Source organism: Lampetra planeri, chromosome 1 (assembly GCF_965212315.1).
Source record: "Lampetra planeri chromosome 1, kcLamPlan1.2.h2, whole genome shotgun sequence".
Lineage (NCBI taxonomy): Eukaryota > Metazoa > Chordata > Hyperoartia > Petromyzontiformes > Petromyzontidae > Lampetra > Lampetra planeri.
Genome location: NC_136107.1, coordinates 19,692,248 through 19,713,947, shown reverse-complemented (window position 1 = coordinate 19,713,947; position 21,700 = coordinate 19,692,248). Strand labels below are relative to the sequence as shown.

The 21,700-nt window shown below is 40.6% G+C and overlaps 1 protein-coding gene across 1 annotated transcript in view; it reads right to left on the bottom strand.

Annotated features, from left to right (window-relative positions):
* Positions 1–21,700, bottom strand: part of LOC144719844 (uncharacterized) — an 89,181-nt gene that overhangs the window by 46,818 nt on the left and 20,663 nt on the right. Inside the window, exons 3-4 of the mRNA XM_078596101.1 lie at positions 1,129–1,200; positions 294–404 (exon numbers count right to left, since the gene is read on the bottom strand). Coding sequence (XP_078452227.1) covers positions 294–404; positions 1,129–1,200 — 183 coding nt within the window. The remainder of the gene's footprint in view (positions 1–293; positions 405–1,128; positions 1,201–21,700) is intronic.

Sequence of the window (21,700 nt, the reverse complement as noted above, 5' to 3'; positions counted from 1 at the left end):
CAACTTCTTTATGATTATTCCAAATTCCAATTGTGTTTATTCTAATGCTTCTTGGCCAGCATTTCAATATTTAAACAACGCTCTTAGCTAATGACCACGATCGTTTTTAATAAAGAGTTTAATATTGCGAATTTCCATCATCCGCACGCACCCACTCTCCTCCTATAACAGATGTCTCTGTAGGCCAGCAAAAGAACTCTCCGCTTGTCAGCACAACATGAAACATCTCGGCTCGTTAGCGCGCGTGCTGCTGCTGCAATCGTGCGTGCGTCGCAAGGAGTGCGTCATCTCACCAGCTTCCGCTACCCTGTGTGCCGACGCCGTCTCCGTTTGCTTCTGACCCTCGCCAACCAAAAAGGCCACCGCCCCGGCCTTCGCCTTCTCCACTATCTGAGCTGAAATTTCTGTCAACAAAACAGCGTGAACACACCACGCGGTTAGGCCCCGACAGTAAACAAAACAAAAGAGATTGCTCTGCTGCCATGCTAATTGGCTGCCTGAAGAAGATATTTGTACATGTACTTCGATTAATAAGAATCGGTGAATAATATACTGAGCGTTACAAGAACCATTGCAGGATCATGAAGTATGTTGGCAACTTCGTGAGGTCGTTGTTCAGTAGTGGATTGACCATGGCTGATGATTGAAAAACTGCCGATTTGAGATAGAGTGTTACTGCAGCTTATAATTTATATAATCTTAGCAATTATACAATAGACTTGCAGATACATGTTTTTCTACTCGTGTGTATGGATATTAATTTGACTCAGGTCTCCAACTTCAATAGTTAAAGCAATATTCTGTAGGATTAAGCTATTAAGTTGACGTTGGCTTTGGCATCTCAGTATATTTGTTGGTAGGGCACCAACAAAGATAAAACAACATTTTGCGCACAAAATACGGACCGAATATAGGTCTCTTGTGAAATTTTGTTTCCCACCAGTAATGTTGAAGAGAGTGTTGCGTTCCTTAGGCTTAGTAAAATGCAATGTCACGCTAGTAGTACGGACAATGCGCTTAGTGGCTTTATATATTCACAGCAGTTATGACCACACGATTCAATGGCAATCAGATTAGAGCTATGAAAGGTGTGCATGTCGAGAGTCTTCCCTTGTGTTCGGGGCTTACCTTCTATTTTGGCCGTGATAACACAGTTTAGTTCTTGGTCTGTCTCTGGAACAGGGTTTGGAATGCTGTCACCTGCAGAACAATGAAAGGAAGAGGCCAATATACTCTTGCTGTTTGATATAGCAGCACCAATAGCAACACCTACTACTCTAGAGCATTTGCCTTCCAAGGTATGTGTATGTATGTTGAGCTTCGTTTGCACCGTACGTAGCAAACCATGCTAATCGGAGGTGCGGGGCAACGACAATAAAATTAACACAAAAAAGTGAAGTTGCAGCCACTAGAATTTCTTGGTCACGCCACTACTGACAGATGGTGCCTCCACTCAAGGGCATTTTGGCCTCCTCTTTCAAACCAGAAGCTTTTCCAAGAGGCCAGAGCACCCACACTTTACTCCACCACATGTGGTATGGAGGAGGTCGTGGGTTCGATCCCGACCCTGTGAGCACGTGGATTTTTCTCTCGGTCCTCCGGTATTTGGCTGCTATACATTCCACGTGATAAGCCACTTCGTTGAGCTATAATTTGTGGCCAGTGGACTAAAAAGAGTTATATAGCTCAATGGGCCTTACGTGGTAAAATAAAATAGATTAGTTTTAGTGTACTCGTTTATACTGCTGGGTTGATAGAAGTGGGGAGATTTCAACTTCTGTGCTTGGAGAATGATTACACGTCCCACGTCCCATGATTACCCGTCCCACGTCCCGTGTGCTAACCATGAACACGACGGCATCTTCCTGTATTAGTAGCCTCATTAAAATCAACCTCTACCCCTATTACTGTATGCGATATTTATTTAAATGACATTCAAATGTAATCAGCATGCAGATTAAATGTGATTATCTTCTTAGGTTTTTTCGGTAAAGTCACGTAGAAAGTAAAATAAAATAAAAACAAAAATCACGACGTTTCGGAGGCAACACAAGTCTCCGTCATCAGGTGGGACCCTCACAGCCAGATTAGCTGTATCAAGTGAGGCAATGATTCAAGATGTAATCCCTTAAAAGCGAGTTGAGGAGGGAGGGAGAGGGAGGGGGGAGCTCATCAGACTATGGTAGCCAATGAAAGGAACGTATCGGGAGGGAGGGGGGGCGAGGCCAAAAGGGTGGGCGATGGACGTGGAAGCGCTTGTGCGCAAGCGGCCAATTACTGCACACGCCAACACAATGGAGAGAGAGGGGGAGGGGGGGTCTGATACACATGATAGACAAAAGAACGAAAATGCCCATGTTTATACCAATGCTGGCTGAATAATGAAGAGAGTACTGTTAAAATAACTGGGGATGTTAACACTCGGTAAAGTACAGTAAAATAGTGCCTGTCAGATAAGATGGTCCAAAAAATTTGTGATTAAGTCTTTTTTGCGTGGTTGATAACATCTTTCCAGTAATCATAATCATTGGAAAGATGTTATCAACCACGCAAAAAAGACTTAATCACAAATTTTTTGGACCATCTTATCTGACAGGCACTATTTTACTGTACTTTACCGAGTGTTAACATCCCCAGTTATTTTAACAGTACTCTCTTCATTGTTCAGCCAGCATTGGTATAAACATGGGCATTTTCGTTCTTTTGTCTATCATGTGTATCAGACCCCCCCTCCCCCTCTCTCTCCATTGTGTTGGCGTGTGCAGTAATTGGCCGCTTGCGCACAAGCGCTTCCACGTCCGTCGCCCACCCTTTTGGCCTCGCCCCCCTCCGCCCCCCCCTCCCTCCCGATACGTTCCATTCATTGGCTACCATAGTCTGATGAGCTCCCCCTAAGTTTGTACCCATCATCATTTTCGTTCTTTTGTCTATCATGTGTATTAGACCTCCCCTCCTCCTCTCTGCCCATTGTGTTGGCGGGTGCAGTGGCTGGCCGCTTGCGCACAATCGCTCCATTGTGTTGGCGTGTGCAGTAATTGGCCGCTTGCGCACAAGCGCTTCCACGTCCATCGCCCACCCTTTTGGCCTCGCCCCCCCTCCCTCCCGATACGTTCCTTTCATTGGCTACCATAGTCTGATGAGCTCCCCCCTCCCTCTCCCTCCCCCCTCAACTCGCTTTTAAGGGATTACATCTTGAATCATTGCCTCACTTGATACAGCTAATCTGGCTGTGAGGGTCCCACCTGATGACGGAGACTTGTGTTGCCTCCGAAACGTCGTGATTTTTGTTTTTATTTTATTTTACTTTCTACGTGACTTTACCGAAAAAAACCTAAGAAGATGATTCCTTGCAGTCACGAAAGCTTCAAATCTAGAATAAATGTGATTACTTTACTTCCATTTAATTCAAAATATTACTCTAATAGTCCCATTTGTTTCATACATTTAGAGGACAATGAAAGCATACTGAGAAAATGTAAAATTATACTTTGCATTAAGTATTGTGATTAAAATTAAATGGGTTTCAGAAAATAATTAGACCCCAAGACTGATCAAATCTATTTATAACAGCATAATTTTATCGAACTATATATAGAATTATCATCCATCATCATCTATGTGCGAAATATTTGCATGGAGCAGTTTTGTCCCAGAGATTTCTGTCCTGGCTCAGCGCGATGTTGTTATGTATTGGCAACTTTCCTGTGAAGGGTGAATTGTGAATGCATCCACTACAGGCAATACCCCATATTTGGTTTTCATGACAATGGCACATAAAGACCCTCTTTAATGTCCACATAAATCTGCTAGTCTACGCTCTAGTCTTATTATTTCTGCAGTATATTAAAACTCATCTTCACCCAACCACACTGGCCATGCTGTAAACTATCCCATGGGTTCCAAAAATAGAGTTATCGTGTCCACCTTGGCCTACATTTATTTTTATTTGGCCGGCTTTTGTCGACTTGGCAATTAAATTCCAATGAAGTGTCTAAATATTTTGCACATTTGATAATTGGTAAAGAAAATTAAATACAGTGAGTCCCTGGGTAGCAGAAGGCCCGACTTATGGAAATCCGACATTACGAAAATGCTCCGAAAAATCATGTAAAAAAATGCAATTTTCGGAAATGTTTGCGTTAGTTACGTAAGCGTAAGTAGTGGAGCGCGGTGAGGTTGCAGATGAATACTGCGGAGCAAGGCGTAAGGCGGGCAGCATCTTCCCCAAGGCAGTGATTAATAGCTACTCTGCATTACCTAATTGTTTGATTTCTGTGCTTAGAACTAATTTCCCCCTCTGTTTCTATTGCTAGTTTTCTTCATTTTAAGTTTATTTATTGTATGTACTTTATTTAACACAATTATACTTTGATTGCTTTTGGTCTCAGTCAACAGCGATCGGAGAAGTCTAGGCCTGGCCTAATGCACGGTAAACGAACATTCGAAACGGACTGCTTTCTGTTAACAATTAATATTAAAATGATTTATGGTATTCATAAACAATTGGATAGAGTATATGTTCCATTAGTTTAACTGTGGGTAGTATTAGGGTAGATATTTAATGAAATGCAAGAATCATAGGGAGTGCAGAGCGTATGTACAGCAATACGCTACAGGTAACGATAGAAAACGCACGGCAGAGCGATACAGTACGGAGAGATAACAAACTAGTAATCGAGTAGGGGAGGCACAACTATTTCTGGCTATGGGATTTTATCGTTGATTTTGGAGGGAAATTGTTCAGTTTATGATATACGGAAAATTCGGGCTACAGATCATCGTTCTCGGGAACCTAACCCTTCCCGGGGACTGCCTGTAGACAGCTAAACTATACTGGGTGAGACTGGTGGCAAAGCAGTCATTGCACTGCACTGTAAATCCTGAGTTATTTTCGAGGCTATGGCTTCCATCAGGGTGGCCTTCATCCAGCAGAGGATTGAGAAAGAGCTGTACATTATTAAACTATGGACAGGTATGAAGCCTGGAGTTTTGAGGACCCTGTCTGAGACTTTCTAAGCTGAGCAATAGTCCACTCAGCTATCTCTTAATATGGCCTGAATTTTCACGTTTGGCATTTGGAATTCCAAATATAACAAAATGAGTAATTAACAATCTAAATTCTATAATAGTAATTGGCACAGTAACAGAGAAATGCACAATTATACTGAGCATAGAATAGCACAGTTGGTTACGTACGGTGCAAATAAGTTCAGCATACATACAAGGCTGTTATATTATTTATCCAGTAGGCCTCAGGTCAATATTATGCGCCTGTCATTACATTTCTTTGCATCTGTAGAAAAGAAAAATGCCTTGTGGCTAATGAACACAGCAGCATCGGATCTAGTTAACCTTTCTCTGCCCTCGACAGAGTGAGCAATACTTTATATTAATAACAACATTTGTACCAATGCTGTGCGTTTTTTGAGACAGGCGTAAATAATCAAAAATGGCGGTACGATGCTCGCTGTACTGCTAATTGCACCTTGGGGCATGAGCGAATGTATTACTTTACATAGAGAATGGGATGCAAGGGGCGCACTGATGGCTGGGGCAGGGGGTGGCTACTTAAGGAGATCGTTAATATTGGAATTTCTCTGAGGTGTGATTTGCAGGCCACGTAGAAAGTCATGTTTGGAGGACCATGCACGAGTTGCGAGTCCAATAGTCTCTTTAGCATCAATCAAGACGGCTTAACAGCAGGAGAGAAATGGCTCTTTATAGTCGATCCAGCAGAGTAAACATTTTACATGCTGGGGGAAAAGCTAATCAAGCAGTGGGAGAAGCAACTAATCTCCAAAGGTGTTGTGTTATGCCTCGTAAGTTATAGTAAATTGTTGTTTATCATTAATTTCAAAGCTATCAAATAGCGTTAGACTACATAGACTGGCTGAGTGGGCGAGTGGTTTATCAAATATTGCTACTTTTATATATTAAAATGTGATTGTTATCTATTTTTAGAAAAGTTAGCCTGGCTCAGGTAAAGCTTGTGAGAGAAATTCGTTGAAGTACATACTATTCACATTTTTCTCAGCGTCAAAAGTCTCCATAATATTTGCAAGTATAGTTTTTGCATGAAGATGTACTGAGTAAATGAACCATCCTCAATAGAGTAATAAGAATCCATGCAAGCGGAATGCATATTAAAGGAACGATGTCCATTTGTATTTAAAATGAAGTAGCATGGGGAGGAAGTGGCGTGGGAAGGAACCCACATCACCTTCAGGGTCATAGGTCACGGCCTCAGGTCATCGTATTGTATCAAGGGTTTCACATGTACAGTACTAACCATAACTGCTGATCTTAAAGGTGCGTTGAAAAATTATAATACTCTGATTGATGCTCCTACTGTTGTGGAGTGACTCATGCAGCCAGCTATGGCTGCAGAGTTTGGTAGTACATGTTGTTTGCGTCGTTTATTGTGAAAATTCGGTCACAGTTCCTATGATCACTGTTTCATTAGTTTCATGGCTTTATTTTGGTGATTTCGAAAAGTATATTGGTTTAGCCATGTTTGTTTGTTGTAGTACAGAGTTAGACTGATGGCCTTAATCTAAGTTGTCTTGTGGTTGTTGTTGGTTGTTTGACTTGCATCCCACTGGGATTTTTGCACACAGCGTTGGTGTACGGTGTTTTTTTCTGCAATATTTTGCTGTCTTTTCTTGGATTTTCTGTTTGCACTCAGTTACATGTTCACTTTAAGATGTTTTTTGTTCATGTTTTTGTTTTTTGTTTGTTGCGGTTGCACCCGATTCAAGAGCCGAATGGCTCACAGGGCTATACCTAATAAATGAACTTGAATTCCGTGTGAAAAAACAACAGTAGAATGCATACTACAGTATTTATATATTGCTGCATCATTTATGGCTTGAACAGCGGCACCAGAAAAAACCGAGAGAGGATCCTAATTATGGACGAAGCTTATGGCTCGGATGCTGCCGCGGTGCATTGGTCAGCTCGCTGGATTCGCAAACAAGCAGTCACCATTTCGATTCGATCTCCCAGCATGGCAGTTTAAAGAATGGGGAAAGTTTCTCGAATTCTGCCAGCCTCTTGTGTGGTATAAATGGGTTGTCACCACAGTTAGCCGATCAGAATCTTTAGCTATTCTGGAAAAATCCTATGAGCTATGAAGCTCGTTGTCACAAACGTCAAATAAGGACAGGTCAGAAAGTTACAACAACAATACAAAAATAATAGGAGTGCAAAGTATAGAAAAGGTAAGGAAATCACTATAAATAAATATACTAAAACTAAATTTACCGGGTAAAGCTCACTGAGCTATTAGTTCATTTTCATCAGCGACCTGGCCACACATGATAGTTCAACGAAGCGGCTTATCACGTGGAAATATATAGCAGCCAAATACTCTAAAAGCATGTTTAGATTTATTTATAGCAGCTGATGAGCACGGTCCTGCTGGTGGAAATGTGTGAGTACTCAAAAATCTTTCTGAGATATCTGACCAGTGTGGAAGAGTAGGCCAAATATATCATCCGCAAGGGGTTCTCTTGAGCTCCCTCGAGTGGATAACCTTCTGCTGGTGGTAGTGTGAGCGCATCATTTTAGGGCTGCACCTTTACCTGTAGCTCAGCTGGTCATTGCAGTATTTAGCTTCACTGTTTTTCCCTCACCCTTGTGTATTAGACACTTTATTTACCAAAATGACAGTCGTTTTTGAAACATTTGTACCATCAGAAGAAATAAATCACCCTACCAGTCCGCATGTGCAAGTATCCAAACAGACACCAAGTGAAGAGATATATGTAAAGGTATAAAGACACATGCTGTGTAACAAGGTAAAGGTCAGTACCAGGGCTTAATGTAACATGGAATATTTACAGGGCACAGTTTCTAGATAGCTCCAGCTGATATCAAGCGGTAAGCACCAGGGATTGAAACAAAATAAAACTTAGAATGAGCACAAATATCGATGGTACCCAGCTCAGAAGGGAAATTAGTTGTCGATAGATACATTAACCTAGACAGGTAAATAAGATGAGCTTTACTTTGCGGCTCTTTTGCAAGCATTAGAGTGAGTCTCCATATTACATTCAACATAGGAGTGGTAATCCCTTCAGATGGTGCTCAGCGAGTGGTGTAAATTCCCCATGAATATGACAGCTCACAATTAAGCCGTACTTTTGTTGCTATAAATTGAGCACATAGTCGAATGACTGGAAGTCTTATGCTCGACTAAATGAGCAATTTCCTGCCCTTATTGAGATGAGATATTGTGCCTTTGATAAGCTTATAAATAGAAAAGATGTTTAACTTTTAACCCACCTCTCAATGAGTAATTGTCATTGAAAGGACTCGGGTTTTTAATGTGGTCTATTGTGAAACTACATTGGAAACAAAGCAAGTGGGTCAGCCACCCACTCAGTCTCAACAAAAGTATTGCAAAGTATTCAATTCAGGTTGTATTTACCTGCACGAAGTCCTCCTTGTTGGAACATGTTATTTTTGTACTTTAAAATGCTTGTGCAATTTCATGGTTTAATTCCGCGCCCCCCGCTGCCACCAAAGACTCCATTTGTCCCCCACATGTTTTTTCCACCACATGTTTCTTCAGTTCTACAACTCTTGACTTAAGTAGTGACTGTGAGGCATGTTATACATTTAGAAAAAAGGCAATGAAATGAGCATTGTGGAAAAAAAATTCACACAATAGTTTACCTCTGCAAAAGGTCCATTGCCCCAAATGTTTCCTATTTCCATTTTTTATTTTAAGACTACAGTGTCATTGATGAATATGATTAGTTGTTTTTATTGCTTGTGCACACCACTTACAATGCTGCATCACCGAATAATTAGTTCAATCTCGAGTCCTTACTTGAATTTGTACAATGAAAATTGCTTAAATAAGTGTTGTGAATGACAGATTGACTAACAGACATAAATTACGTTTTAACAATGTAGATAATTCGTATCATTAAAATACGGGTGAAGGATAACGACAAACCCAATTCAGTGATTCTCTTTAGATTATGGTTATCACGATTCTGCCTGATAAAAGTCCTTGATCTGCAATCTGAAAAATAAGTCACCATATGTGATTTAACAACATCCCGTGCAGCTCATGAAGCTGTCCCCCCCCTTCCCCCGTAAGGCAAAACTCGCGTGTGACGGCACAAAACAGAGCGAAAAATTAAGGATGAGCTCACAGGGGCTCAAAACAAAAACAGAGGGCAATGTCATTATCAATGTAATCCGTTTTTTATTGACCTGGTGAGGAGGGCATAACTGCACAAGCAAGAGGAAAGTATAATGCTGCTGATTTCATAACAAAATTATACACCAATCGAGTAAATGTTGCTCTGCATTTGTGGAGGATCGCGATTCAATTAATAACTTTGTGCAACATTAATTGAATTGCAATCCGGAATCGTGATGATTCAACACATCGCTGGTGGGATTCAGTCAATGGTTACAATAGTTACATGCCTAACGCATAACATGCATGTGAAGACGAGGCAACGGTAATGCAGCGGTTTGTACACCGCCTGATGAACCCGTCGATTTTAGTTTGATTCCTGACCATGGCTAACATCAGTGGCCACTGATATCTGAACCAATCCTGGGCGTACCCTTCACCAGCCCGCACTGACCAGCGTGGTAAAGTATGGTCCAACAACGTCATTGAACAACACAGCGTGGGGAGGTCTTCATCCAACAGATTGGCAAAGGGCTGAAAATTATCATGGTGATATATGGTCCCTGGGGATACCCTTACAGGCAACTTTACTTCTACCAATTTTCAAAACCTTTGATACAATACCATACACACCAGGGCTTGGTTTATGCATCTCCACATTGGCTTTCTAGACCGATGTTATCCAGCAGGACCTGTTTCAACAAACAGATTCTGCACCGAACTGTTTCACCTTCTGGGTCTCATTAGCAGAGTCAGGCTGAAGTCAAAACTGGCCCAAAGTTGCTTGTTTAAACAAATACTACTACAAAACCAATAGGTCTTTAATGTGCACGTGGAGACACGGAACAAGAGGTCTGGTTATACAAGTTATTACCCAGGATGCGGGACGGCAACACAGAATAAAATTGATGAACAAAAATAAGAATAGGCTTGACCCTGTCTGGAAATAAAAAAGGTGTTAAGATGTTAAAACACCAAATAGATACCTTTTTGCAAGGCATCAAGTCTGCATTAACCACACATACGTGTGGCAAAACATGGTTGTTTTCAAATCGCGATGGATCGAGAGTATACTCTTAGGTTTTTTCGGTAAAGTCACGTAGGTAAAAATAAATAATAAAAATAATAAAGAGTATGAATCCTTGCAGTCACGAAAGCTTCAAATCTAGAATGGATCGAGAGTCTCTGTAAATGCCATGGGTGTAACCTGCAAAGACAAAGCCACTTTGGAGCCCTGAACCCTATCTCAGGACGTGAGAGCAGAAAATCACCGCAGGCAGTACGTTGCACACAGAGCGCGCTGGGCGCTTTGAGCAGTGTGTGCCTTCAAAGGGCAAGGCGTAGCCTGGAAGATTTTGCATATTTTTCCCAGCTGATTGATTTGAAATATGCCCACGTTTGATTTATTATTACGATTCAAGGGCTCCACTCACGTCAGACTCTGCCTAATTCACATTAACAACGGCAGTGTAATATACCCATGCTGTATATGCAAAAAACAATCTATAATTGCCACTTTGAATAAAATATTGATAAGTACGTGCTGCATGGAGAAAATTATAGATATTATTCAAGAACCATCGATGCATCAATTAGGCCCACATGATACATGCATCGTATCATGCATGCAATACCTAGATATGAAATGTGCATGCAAATGGTATGTAAATAATTTGCTAATAGTGCGTTGTATGCTAATTGAGTGAACATAACGGGATGGGTGCGATACCAAAACAAGAAACAACACGAATGAGATGGTAAAAAATGTTATATACCCACTGTATGTGTCCGACAGCTGCCACTTCATGAAATTTAGCGTGTCGGTGTGAGACATTCAAGAGTGAGTGTGTGCGTTCGCGCGCAGTAGTAGTATGCGATCAAATCTTTGCGACTAAGTGAGCCGTGCAAGCTCGTGTGAGCAACTGTGCTCATGGAGGCCAGTGAAAGAGGTGACCGAGATCTCAGTGAGTGTTGATGGTGGCATTCAAAGCTGATGCCACATGGACCCATGATGATTAATAATGCCTACTCTCGACTTATCCAAAACCCTCCTATGCCTCAGATGTCTCCCCCATGTCCCTTCAGGACCAGGTATACGCCATAATGTAATAATGTAATTGCCAGCGAAACGTCACGGTACTCAAATAGTACATTATGTGGATTTACTCTCCAACACACAACCTTACTGGTTGGCTGTGTCGGGTGGTGACGGGTCAACGACACACTCATACTCACGTGACCTAACCCAAGAAAAAAAAACTGTATTATGAATAATATTGGTCACGAAAGCCTATGTGCCAGAATGGTTCATATGGTTGCAGCTTAATAGCAATGGGAATTTAAATTCAGCTTTTCGTCACTCCTGACGCTGCCTCTACATTCTACGGATACGATTCTAGTACTGGTAGGAACCACCTGGTTCCACCAGCCCACAGGGGATTATTCTGTCCGTCCGTCCGTCCATCCAAAAATGGGAGGGGTGGGGCTGGGTGAAGAGGGGAGGGTGGGGAAGGGCTGGGTGGGGAGGGTGGGGAGGGGCTGGGTGGGGAGGGTGGGGAGGGGCTTGGTGGAGTGGGTGGGGCTGGGTGGGGGGTGGGAGGGGTGGGCCTGGGTGGGGAGGGGCTGGCCACCCCGTGGTGCCCTTAAACGTTTGACCTACTCACGCCGGCTTGTGCCCGCCCTCACAGTCGGCCATATTTGCGGAATACACCACGCCGCCGTTGAACCTGGCCATTGACCAAGCAACCCAACGTTCCTACCAGCTCCCTCCGCAGGAATGTGTTTTTTTTTTATCTGGAAGAATCACAAAATTATAATGTAATCGGAAAGATGACAATGTTCTGTCCTGTTGAAGGATCAATGGAGTGTATCGGGAAACAAAGGGAATGGCCAAGCAACCGGACAACTAAGGTAAACATGCAAAAACATACAGTACGGGATATTTTAACAAGGGAGAGAGCTCAAAGTGGGAACATTCCACATTTCTGTCCTCGTACGACGTATCGTGGGGTGCTGCCGTGGTATATGGTTAGCATGCTGGACTTGGATCAATGGGTTCTATTTAATCTCCCCGGTGCCGCAGTTGATACAACGGTTCAAGTTGGCTAAAGTCACCCACCCCTGTCTACCTAAAAGTATAAATGGGTACGTCACTGCACGTGGATTGGCACGTTGCATATGGCAGGGTAATGTTTGGGTACTTCCACCGATTTCAAAGACGTCTGGTCAGTATGGAAGAGTAGGTTCAATACCCTCTCGAGAGGGCATTCGACCTCGTCTTTCACACTGTTGTGAATGACAGACTGACTAACGGACGTAAATCCATTTTAACAATGTAGTTAATTCGTATAATTCAAATACGGGTGAAGGATAACAACAAACCCAATTCAGTGATTTCTATTTAGACTATGGTCATCACTGTGCCGACTGATAAAAAAAAGTCCTCTAATCTGCAGTCTGAAAAACAAGTCACCATAAAACTGTGATTTAACAACATCCCATGTCGCTAATGAAGTCATTTTTTCCCCCGCAGGGAAAACTCGTGTGTGAGGGCACATGAGTTTGAGCGAACATTTCAGGGCTTCACCTTTACCCTTTACAGGATTACCCTATGGCCTCGTAGGGCAATGCTGTACTACTAATCGTTATATGAGACCGCCCGATCATAGATCTCAAGTAAATAATATTGTAAAAATGTGCAATCACCTAATTTCAGTAAAGTTGACAAAAACGTGACTTAAAGCTTTTCGTGACTGCAGGCATTTGATATTAACGTGTTTCATCCGAGTTATGTAGTCTCAGTTCTATGTTCTGTGGAAAGTTAAAGAAATTAGAGAAAAAGTTCACTATAATCGGGCATGAGCAATTGCTGCAATGATGGACATACAATATTCTGGTGTGAGTATGATCTCTCCATACATTTTTTTACTGCTCACGTAATTTTTGATAAATATTCAAGGGCACTCCCGCTCATTTCATCCATAAGCTGCGCATAGCAGGGCACTTTATCTCAACGGTGCCTGTATCCTGGACAGAGAATCGGTGATGACAGAAATGCAAAGAGAAGCTGATGCAAAGTCGTGCAATAATGAGTGAACTTTGACTGCATGCAGCGCCGCTATAATTATCAACTCTCTGGGGGGGCCCTGCTACTAACTCCTGGAAACTTCCAGGACGTCTCTCTGTCTCTGCATTAGGGAGAGTGAGAGGATGGGTTTGTAATTCTCCCCGATTGCTACGGGTCACCCTCCCATCATGAAGCCCTCCGAGCCCACACTCTGCACATGAGTTTAACACGTAGGCTTTCGCGACCAGTATTATTCATAATAAAAGTTTTTGGGTTAGACCGTGTAAGTATAAGTGTGTCGCAACCCTCCACCCCCCCCCGACACGGCCAATCAGGAAGAAATGTGTCACGTTAACAAAACGCCAATTAATTACTTTTTCAGCCCACCGGTGTGTTTGAAAAGTGAATCCACAACATTTACAATTTGAGTACGACGTTTTGCTGGAAATTACATCCAGCATCTTCGGGTGATTTGCCAGAATAGTGAAGCCATCCACCTGTTTCCGGTCTTAAATAGTGCAGGACGACGTCAACATTGCACATGATATAGCACTCGTCACTAAAATGTTAGAGGAGGAACATCGGTGAAGTTGGGTGTATGACAAAAATATAAGTACCACCAATAACTAGATGATAACTAATTACTTATACCCACGTTCTTCTCTACACGTAAGAGTTTGCATAATTATGGCTACTGCAGTTTTTCATCACAACCCTTTAATAACTCACAATTATACTTTTGGCATTACAAGGAATGTGATAAAAAAAAACATGTCATGTATATTACAGTACAGTAATTATAGATGGTAATAGGGTTTTCCCCTTTTTTCTGGCAACAAAACAGGTGTTAAGATGTTAAAACACCAAACTGAAACCTTTTACACGGAATCATGTCTGCATTAACCACGGTGTTAGACCAGAGGACGCCAAAAGGCGTGTACGTTTGAGACGAGGCTCAAAAGAAATCTGTCTCTAGTGTGGACCCATCAGTTTCAAGGACCATGCATATATTATCAAAGTATGTTTTTGTTTGCATTCTGACCACAAGCATTGTGGTTAATGCAGACATGATTCCTTGTAAAAGGTTCCAGTTTGGTGTTTTAACATCTTAACACCTGTTTTGTTTCCAGACAAAATGGAAAAACCCTATTATCATATTTTGGAACTGGCAAAGGAGATCCCATGAAGTAATTATAGAAATTAATAAAACAGATACAGTACAGTATTATGAATTAAAGTATAATATTTTATATTATGGCTCATATATGATGATGACGTGATGATGACATTTTGTATTAAAGAGTACTTGAAAAGCTATCATTTTTACATATTTTTTATGACAAAAGTACATATTATAACCTGATGACGGATGCTTGTGTTGCGCCCAAAACGTCGTGATTTATTTCATTTTATACCTACGTGACTTTACCGAAAGAACCAAAGAGTATGGATTCCTGCAGTCACGAAAGCTTCAAATAAAGATACAAATTATAATCCAACAATTAAACTAATTAATTGGTGAAGCCGTTGCGTTGGTAGCGGTGCACAAGCACACATTTTTAAACAAGCACACATTTTTCAATCATTAGATTAGACTAACAGTGCAGTATAACTTAAAAAATGTTTAGCCGTAGTAATCCTGCTATTAAATTCGTGTTTGAGGGTTTGCAGCATATCAGCTGAAGAAACATTCAAGTTGAAAGATGATCTGTAACTTAAACAAAATGAAACCATCATCCCCACAGCTGCCGTGATGACTAAGAGCCAAACTGGGTGATGAAGGAACCACGTTGGCTCCTCAGCAACACTGGCTTTGAATGACATCTCAGGAGAACATTTACACAGACATTGCCTTACGTTGGCTGCCCATAAAGGGTTTTGAGTTCATTGGGTGTGACAGTTTGAAGCCAGAAGAAGTCACAGAAATGCAGCACAAATCCCTACACAAATACCGGTTCTGGCAACTCAGCAACACTTAGGAAATGCAAGATCATCAAGGACTTAAGAGGCTGCGTGACGATGTCAGGTGAGTTACTGGTGCCGCACGCCTAAAACGACTAAAAGCTTTTTGTTAGTTTACCAGGTTAGGCTCACTGAGCTACGTAGCTCTTCATCTTCTTGGTTCTTTCGGTAAAGTCACGTAGAATGGAAGTAATAAAATAATAAAAATAAAACATATTAAAATAATTCTCACGACGTTTCGGCTACAACGCAAGCAGCCGTCCTCAGGTGAAGAACAGGTCTGTCGAGAAGACAGAGTCCGAAACGTCGTGAGAATTGTTTTATTATGTTTTATTTTTATTATTTTATTATTTCCATTCTACGTGACTTTACCGAAAGAACCAAGAAGATGAATCCCTGCAGTCACGAAAGCTTTAAATTGAAATACGTAGCTCTTCTTTTTGGTCGGAATAGAGCCCACAACTTCCTGCATACCAGGCGAGGTAGTTAACGTGGGCACCTGGCACGGATGGAGCAGAGGGAAATAGCAGAAGACATTAATCGCTGCAGCACATGACTTCATCTCACTGAATGTGAAAGCCTGAGTCTGAACGTCTTTCAGAAGTGACGGGGCTGGCAGCAACTGCTAGGATTCACGAGAGAAATAACATTGCTGGTGCTTTGACCCTGCTGACTTGCATTTGCTTGCAAAATGTCAAGTTCTACGTTAAGCTTGGTTTTACAGCAAGGAGATGACCCTAATATGTGAAGGTGTAGTGTCTAATTTTTGCCAATCATAAATACATATTAAAATAAGTACAAATGTTACAGCAATATCTCAATGCACTACTGGATGTGTTGATCATTGGATTGTTTGACCTTACTTGACCACTCTGGTCCGTGCGAGTTGATGAATGGGGGCAAATAGAACAATTTTTCGATTTAAAGCTTTCGTGACTGCAGGGATTCATCTTCTTGGTTCTTTCGGTAAAGTCACGTAGAAGGGAAGTAATAAAATAAGGGAAGTAATAAAATAATAAAATTATGTTTTATTTTTATTATTTTATTACTTCCCTTCTACGTGACTTTACCGAAAGAACCAAGAAGACAAATAGAACAAGTTCATATGTCACTCAGCAATGATGTTAGCCTTCGCCAGAAATCGAACTCAGGTCACTGAGATAATATGACAATATGCTAACCACCGGACCAATAATGTCCCCTTCAATTGCATATATATAAGTGAAAGCAAACACAAAAAAAATTTCGATTTAAAGCTTTCGTGACTGCAGGGATTCATATTCTTGGTTCTTTCGGTAAAGTCACGTAGAAGGGAAATAATAAAGTTATAAAAAAATAGTTTAATATTTTTTATTTTATTATTTCCCTTCTATATTTTCATTATAAAATAATATTTATTATTATTAAATAATACAAATATTGGTTTAAATTTTGTATTATTTTATTATTTCCCTTCTACGTGACTTTACCGAAAGAACCAAGAATACAAATAAAACAATAAACATTTCATTTTAAATACTGTTTCAAGAAAGGAATGTGTTCTCGTAACAATCTGGGAAGGCTAAAACAAAAGGTCAGAGAGTGCAAGGCACTGCCGCAATACGGTAAGCAGTGAAAAACATCAAAGTGTCGCTGAAGTGCTTGCAAGTGAATCGTGACGAGCACCAGAACGAAAACGCACATTTACCCAGCCAATGTGAGGGAATTTTCTCAAACCATCTGTTATTGAACAAGACCAGCAGGCAGAAGAAAGTGTCAGTGCACTATTAATCTGCCCATCCCATGTATATTAAGCCAAAGCCCGTGTCATCGTGACATTAGGTTATTCAGGCACTCTACTTATTTTGTAAACAAACACATTGAATAATTTATCTTATTTATTAGAAAGTATTGTACTTCATCTTCGCCTAGGGTGCTGCAAACTCCCACTATCGTGTCACACCAATTTTCATCTACATTTGTATCAAGATTCTACCTCTAAATGCGACGAAGACACATTAATCATGCACTTTGTATGCTGTAATAATGCACTTTGCATGCTGGTGAATTCTATATTACTACGTTCATATTAAATAATATTGTTCAAAATTTTAAGTCCTCCGTACATATCTTCTTTTTAAACCGTCTGATAATTTTTTTTTTAAACAGATGGATTTCAGAATTCTTGAGGGCATAATCACAGATGTAAAATTTGTAATGTTAAGGATGGGAATCAAAATGATTATATTAAACACAGGTGGAGCATAACATGAAACTATGATATAAAGAGAGCGCAATTGTGGAGTGTGAATGGAAGAGTCTGATACTGCGCTCGGCTGTCCTTTAAACAATTATGAGAGCGTGCCACTAACCAAAAATATACTGCCAAACATTCGTACAATGTGTAAAGGCAAAGTAATAATAACAACGCATTACTTTTATAACGATATTACACTAAGCCATAGCAATGACGAAGTGAAACAATTATGAGAGCGTGCCACTGGCCAAAAATATCCTGCCAAATATTCGTACAATGTGCAAAGGCAAAGTAATAATAACGCATGATTTATATAACGCTATTCCATCACGCGATAGCAACGATGACGTGAAGCACTGCAATATAAAGCTGAATTGGCAAGCACTTGAATTTCCAAAGGAAACGACGTCACCTTTTTCCGGTGTCAATTTCAATTGTACTTGCAATTAACACTCGACTTATACTGTGGAAGTGGCACACTATAAGAGTATGTTGCTGCCATGACAGTTGAATGTCAATTCTCACCTACAAGGTGAAAATAGAATGTGTTTAAAAAAATTCATGATAATTTTGCACGTATGAAACGAGTTACTGTGAAACGAGAATGCAGCTCATTAAATGAACTGCACGTTTGCTTACCCCGGACACTAAATAATAAAATGTCTAAAGATACCCGGTGCGGTTCGCGGGCTGGGAAGTAAAAAAGGCTGCAGTCATTCAATATAATGCACACAGGTGTAATGCCAGCTAATTTAGTTGTGAAATATGAGAGCCAATCTACAATTGCCAGGTTCATGAACACAAAGTAGAGTTTCAAAAAAATTAAACGGAAAGATGTTAACTGGTTCGCAGAGGACTGTTGTGGTTAAAGCTTACAGATAACTAAAACTCGATGTTATACAGCGCCATTCGTACGAGGTCTCACACGTACAAATATAGATATATCTGAGCATACTAACAGCCAAGCAAAGAAACCACATTTGCAAACAACTCATTTTTGGCTATGTGCCTATGTTACCATTGGTGGATGTCGTGTGCAAGTCCTGCATATTGGAATATGTTATCAAGTGCTATAAAAAATAGCCCTACAAATTGTTTTCCTTCTAAAGCACTATTTCCCGCACCTCCGATTAGCACGATTGACTATGCACGGTGCAAAAGAAGTTCTAGATACATATTTGGACAAACTGCTTAAAAAAATAATTCGCTTCCCATGGATTGCAGCGCATTCATATATACATCCATCGATAGTAGATAGTGAAACAAAATAATCATGTGCATAGGTTCTATGTGGCTTGGGGAAGCGTTCAGCCAGCAGTGGAATGATCATGGATGATGGTAATCCACTGCTAGATGAAGTCGTCCTCATGCCACTGGAGATGTGGGAGTTTGTTGACAAAACAATACGTGGTGGGGGGGAAGCAGGATATCTTCTGATATCACTCGCCACTGATGTTGGCCATGGCTGGGAATTAAACTCAAGTCGTCGGGTAAATTGCGCAGAACACCAACCTCTGTGCCACCACTTCCGATTATCACGGTTGGTTACGTACAATGCGAAAGAAGTTGAAAATACATGCATGTGTGCACTTCCAACAATGCGTGTCAAAAAATGTTTCGTGTACGTGAGAATTGTTACATCACAAATATCGCGACGGATGGCAACAGCATGAGAAGGTCTCCATTCAGCTCTGGATAGACCATGGCTAATAATCATGATCCATTTTTTTACATATATGAAGGACGGACGATTTGGTGCAAGAAGGAAACAATAAGAGTCATATGTGCGGCTTCAAACACATTTTCCTTTATCCCTATGAAATAAACTACAAGCTGAACAGTGACCGTAGACTTTTCCAAGTTACATTTTATGCAATTCTGAATTAAGCAAAGATTAATTTACAACACAAAAAACCCTGCAATTTTAATGGCATGAGAGGTAACGAGTAACAAAAGCTGAATGTTTAAATAGACAGCATTATAATGGAGATGTTGAAATAAAGACAGGGTCGATTATACAGTGTCTGCATCTGACAAGGGGTAATGAGACCAAAATGGTTGTGATTTCATGCTTGCGGAATATATAAATGGGTCAATATTACAGAGAGGATAATGATGCCGATCAAGTGTTAGATATATGTACGTTATAAAGTACCAGTGCAACTAAATTACAACAAATGTGAAGGGGAATTCTGATTTTAATACCATGCGTATAAAGATAACACCTTATTCTTTTGACCAAATTGTGCATTTTAATGGTATATCCATCGCTATTCATATTATACACAAAGGACCATTAACCAAAAGACACAGAGTCCACGGTTTGTATAAAAGGTCTTAGTTATATATTTTCATTATACATATTTTAATGAGGTTGTATTGTGTCGGCCACTATATACGTGTGTGTGTGTGCACGATAGTGGAGCGGTTAGCATACTGTGCTTCGAACTCAGTGACCCGAGCTCGATTCTCGCTCACAGCCAACATCAGTGATGATTATCTGAACCGGTCCTGGGCCTCCTCTAGGTCGAATCAGTCTAAAATGACTACCTGGTGTGGTGTGTAAATATCGCCACTAGGGAGACAAAGGCGGCCAGGCGTGGTGCTGGCCACCCACCCCCTCATGTGCCGTGCTGACCTTCAATGGTACTCGATAACAGGACTTTCCCCAAAAGTCTGTTAAGGTTATACGGGCTTATCTTTGTCTTTTTTTAGACTTATATTATATCACAGTAATGTGTATTTGTAAACAATACTGTACTGTGCTTTCTATCCCCATTTGGTTATAATGTACCTGACAAAGGTCACGCGAATATATATCTATCAAGCACAAGGCACTGAATTAACAAGTGGCCCATTCACTAATTAACGTGATCATTGACCAATAGTTCAATACATTGGTCCGCCAGTGTGGTGAATTTTGGTCAATCAACCCGCACGAGTGATGGGGTTTGGGGATGTCTTCATCCAGCAGGGGTCTGAAAAAGTGCTTGTAAGTTATTGCTACATTATTGCGATTGACCAACATACATTGTATTTATACTGTCATCTCAAAATGCCCAAGCATGCCAAACTTAAATTCATGTTAAACCATTTACGATCTCGGTGGTGGAGGAAAGATGATGTTGATGCAATGAGGAGACAATAATAGTGACACGTGCCGATCTGAATCGTGTGGTTACAGTACGTGATATTAATCGTGAGATACCAAAAATCTGTGAAATTGCATTCAGTTTGAGAAATGAACGAATCAATGCGAAGTATAAATGCCCAGTTATCAACGTAAAATCAACAATGGGTTTCGAATAAAAACGTGGCTTCAATTGTAAAAATGTATTAATATTCGTGCAACAAAGAAGATAAAAATCATACATCCAAATACACTGTCACTCAAATACACGCAAGTGAATTGTTTGAAAGGGAAAACACGGGGGGCCTTTTCGGCCACATGCGCACGGTGGGTAACAAAGGGCCCTGTTTGGAGTGGTAGATTAGCATGCACACAGCCTCATGTTTACATTCACGATCCATATTTTTTATGTAATTTATGTCTCCGCGGCAAGGCGGTGCAAAGCGACTCACATTTACAATATTTATGCCAGCCGAGACCTCAAACAAAAAAACATGCCTGGAACTATCCCTGTGGTTATAAAATAAAATATTTGTGAAATTATACAGAACCGTAACGTGCATACATCACAAAGAGCAAACTAATTGTATGGGATTCTATGTCGATTTTAAAAAATGTAATTAACGTAAAATCATTACAGTATCTGCTTGAGCTCTCTGCTGGGGAACGTATACATTTAGATCGATATTTAATGAAGCCATTATGGTCATACATACAGTACACTGTATGTCTGACTTTGCACAATAACAAATTAAATATATTTATGCCCAGGCAATTTAGTTACGTAAAAGAATGAGCCTGAAGGCACCACATGTCAACAACAATGTAAATAACTTGGTGGCGTCTGTAAACTTTCTCATGCGCAGCAGGAATTAACATTTTCTACTGTAAAAAAAAATAATTAAACATTATCCATTCACTCAATGCATACGTGACATGCCCACATAGCAAAAACATGTGTTTTATGTTTCATAATTACAGACACTACATTGTATAACTGTTACTACGTTCTGACATCTTCCGTAGTAATTTTGTTCATTTATCAGTGAGCTGCAGTTCAGATATGTATACACTTAGTATCTGGCAACGACATTATTTATTACCATTTTTTGGACAAATTAAACAGTGTGTACTGAATTCCAAGACAGC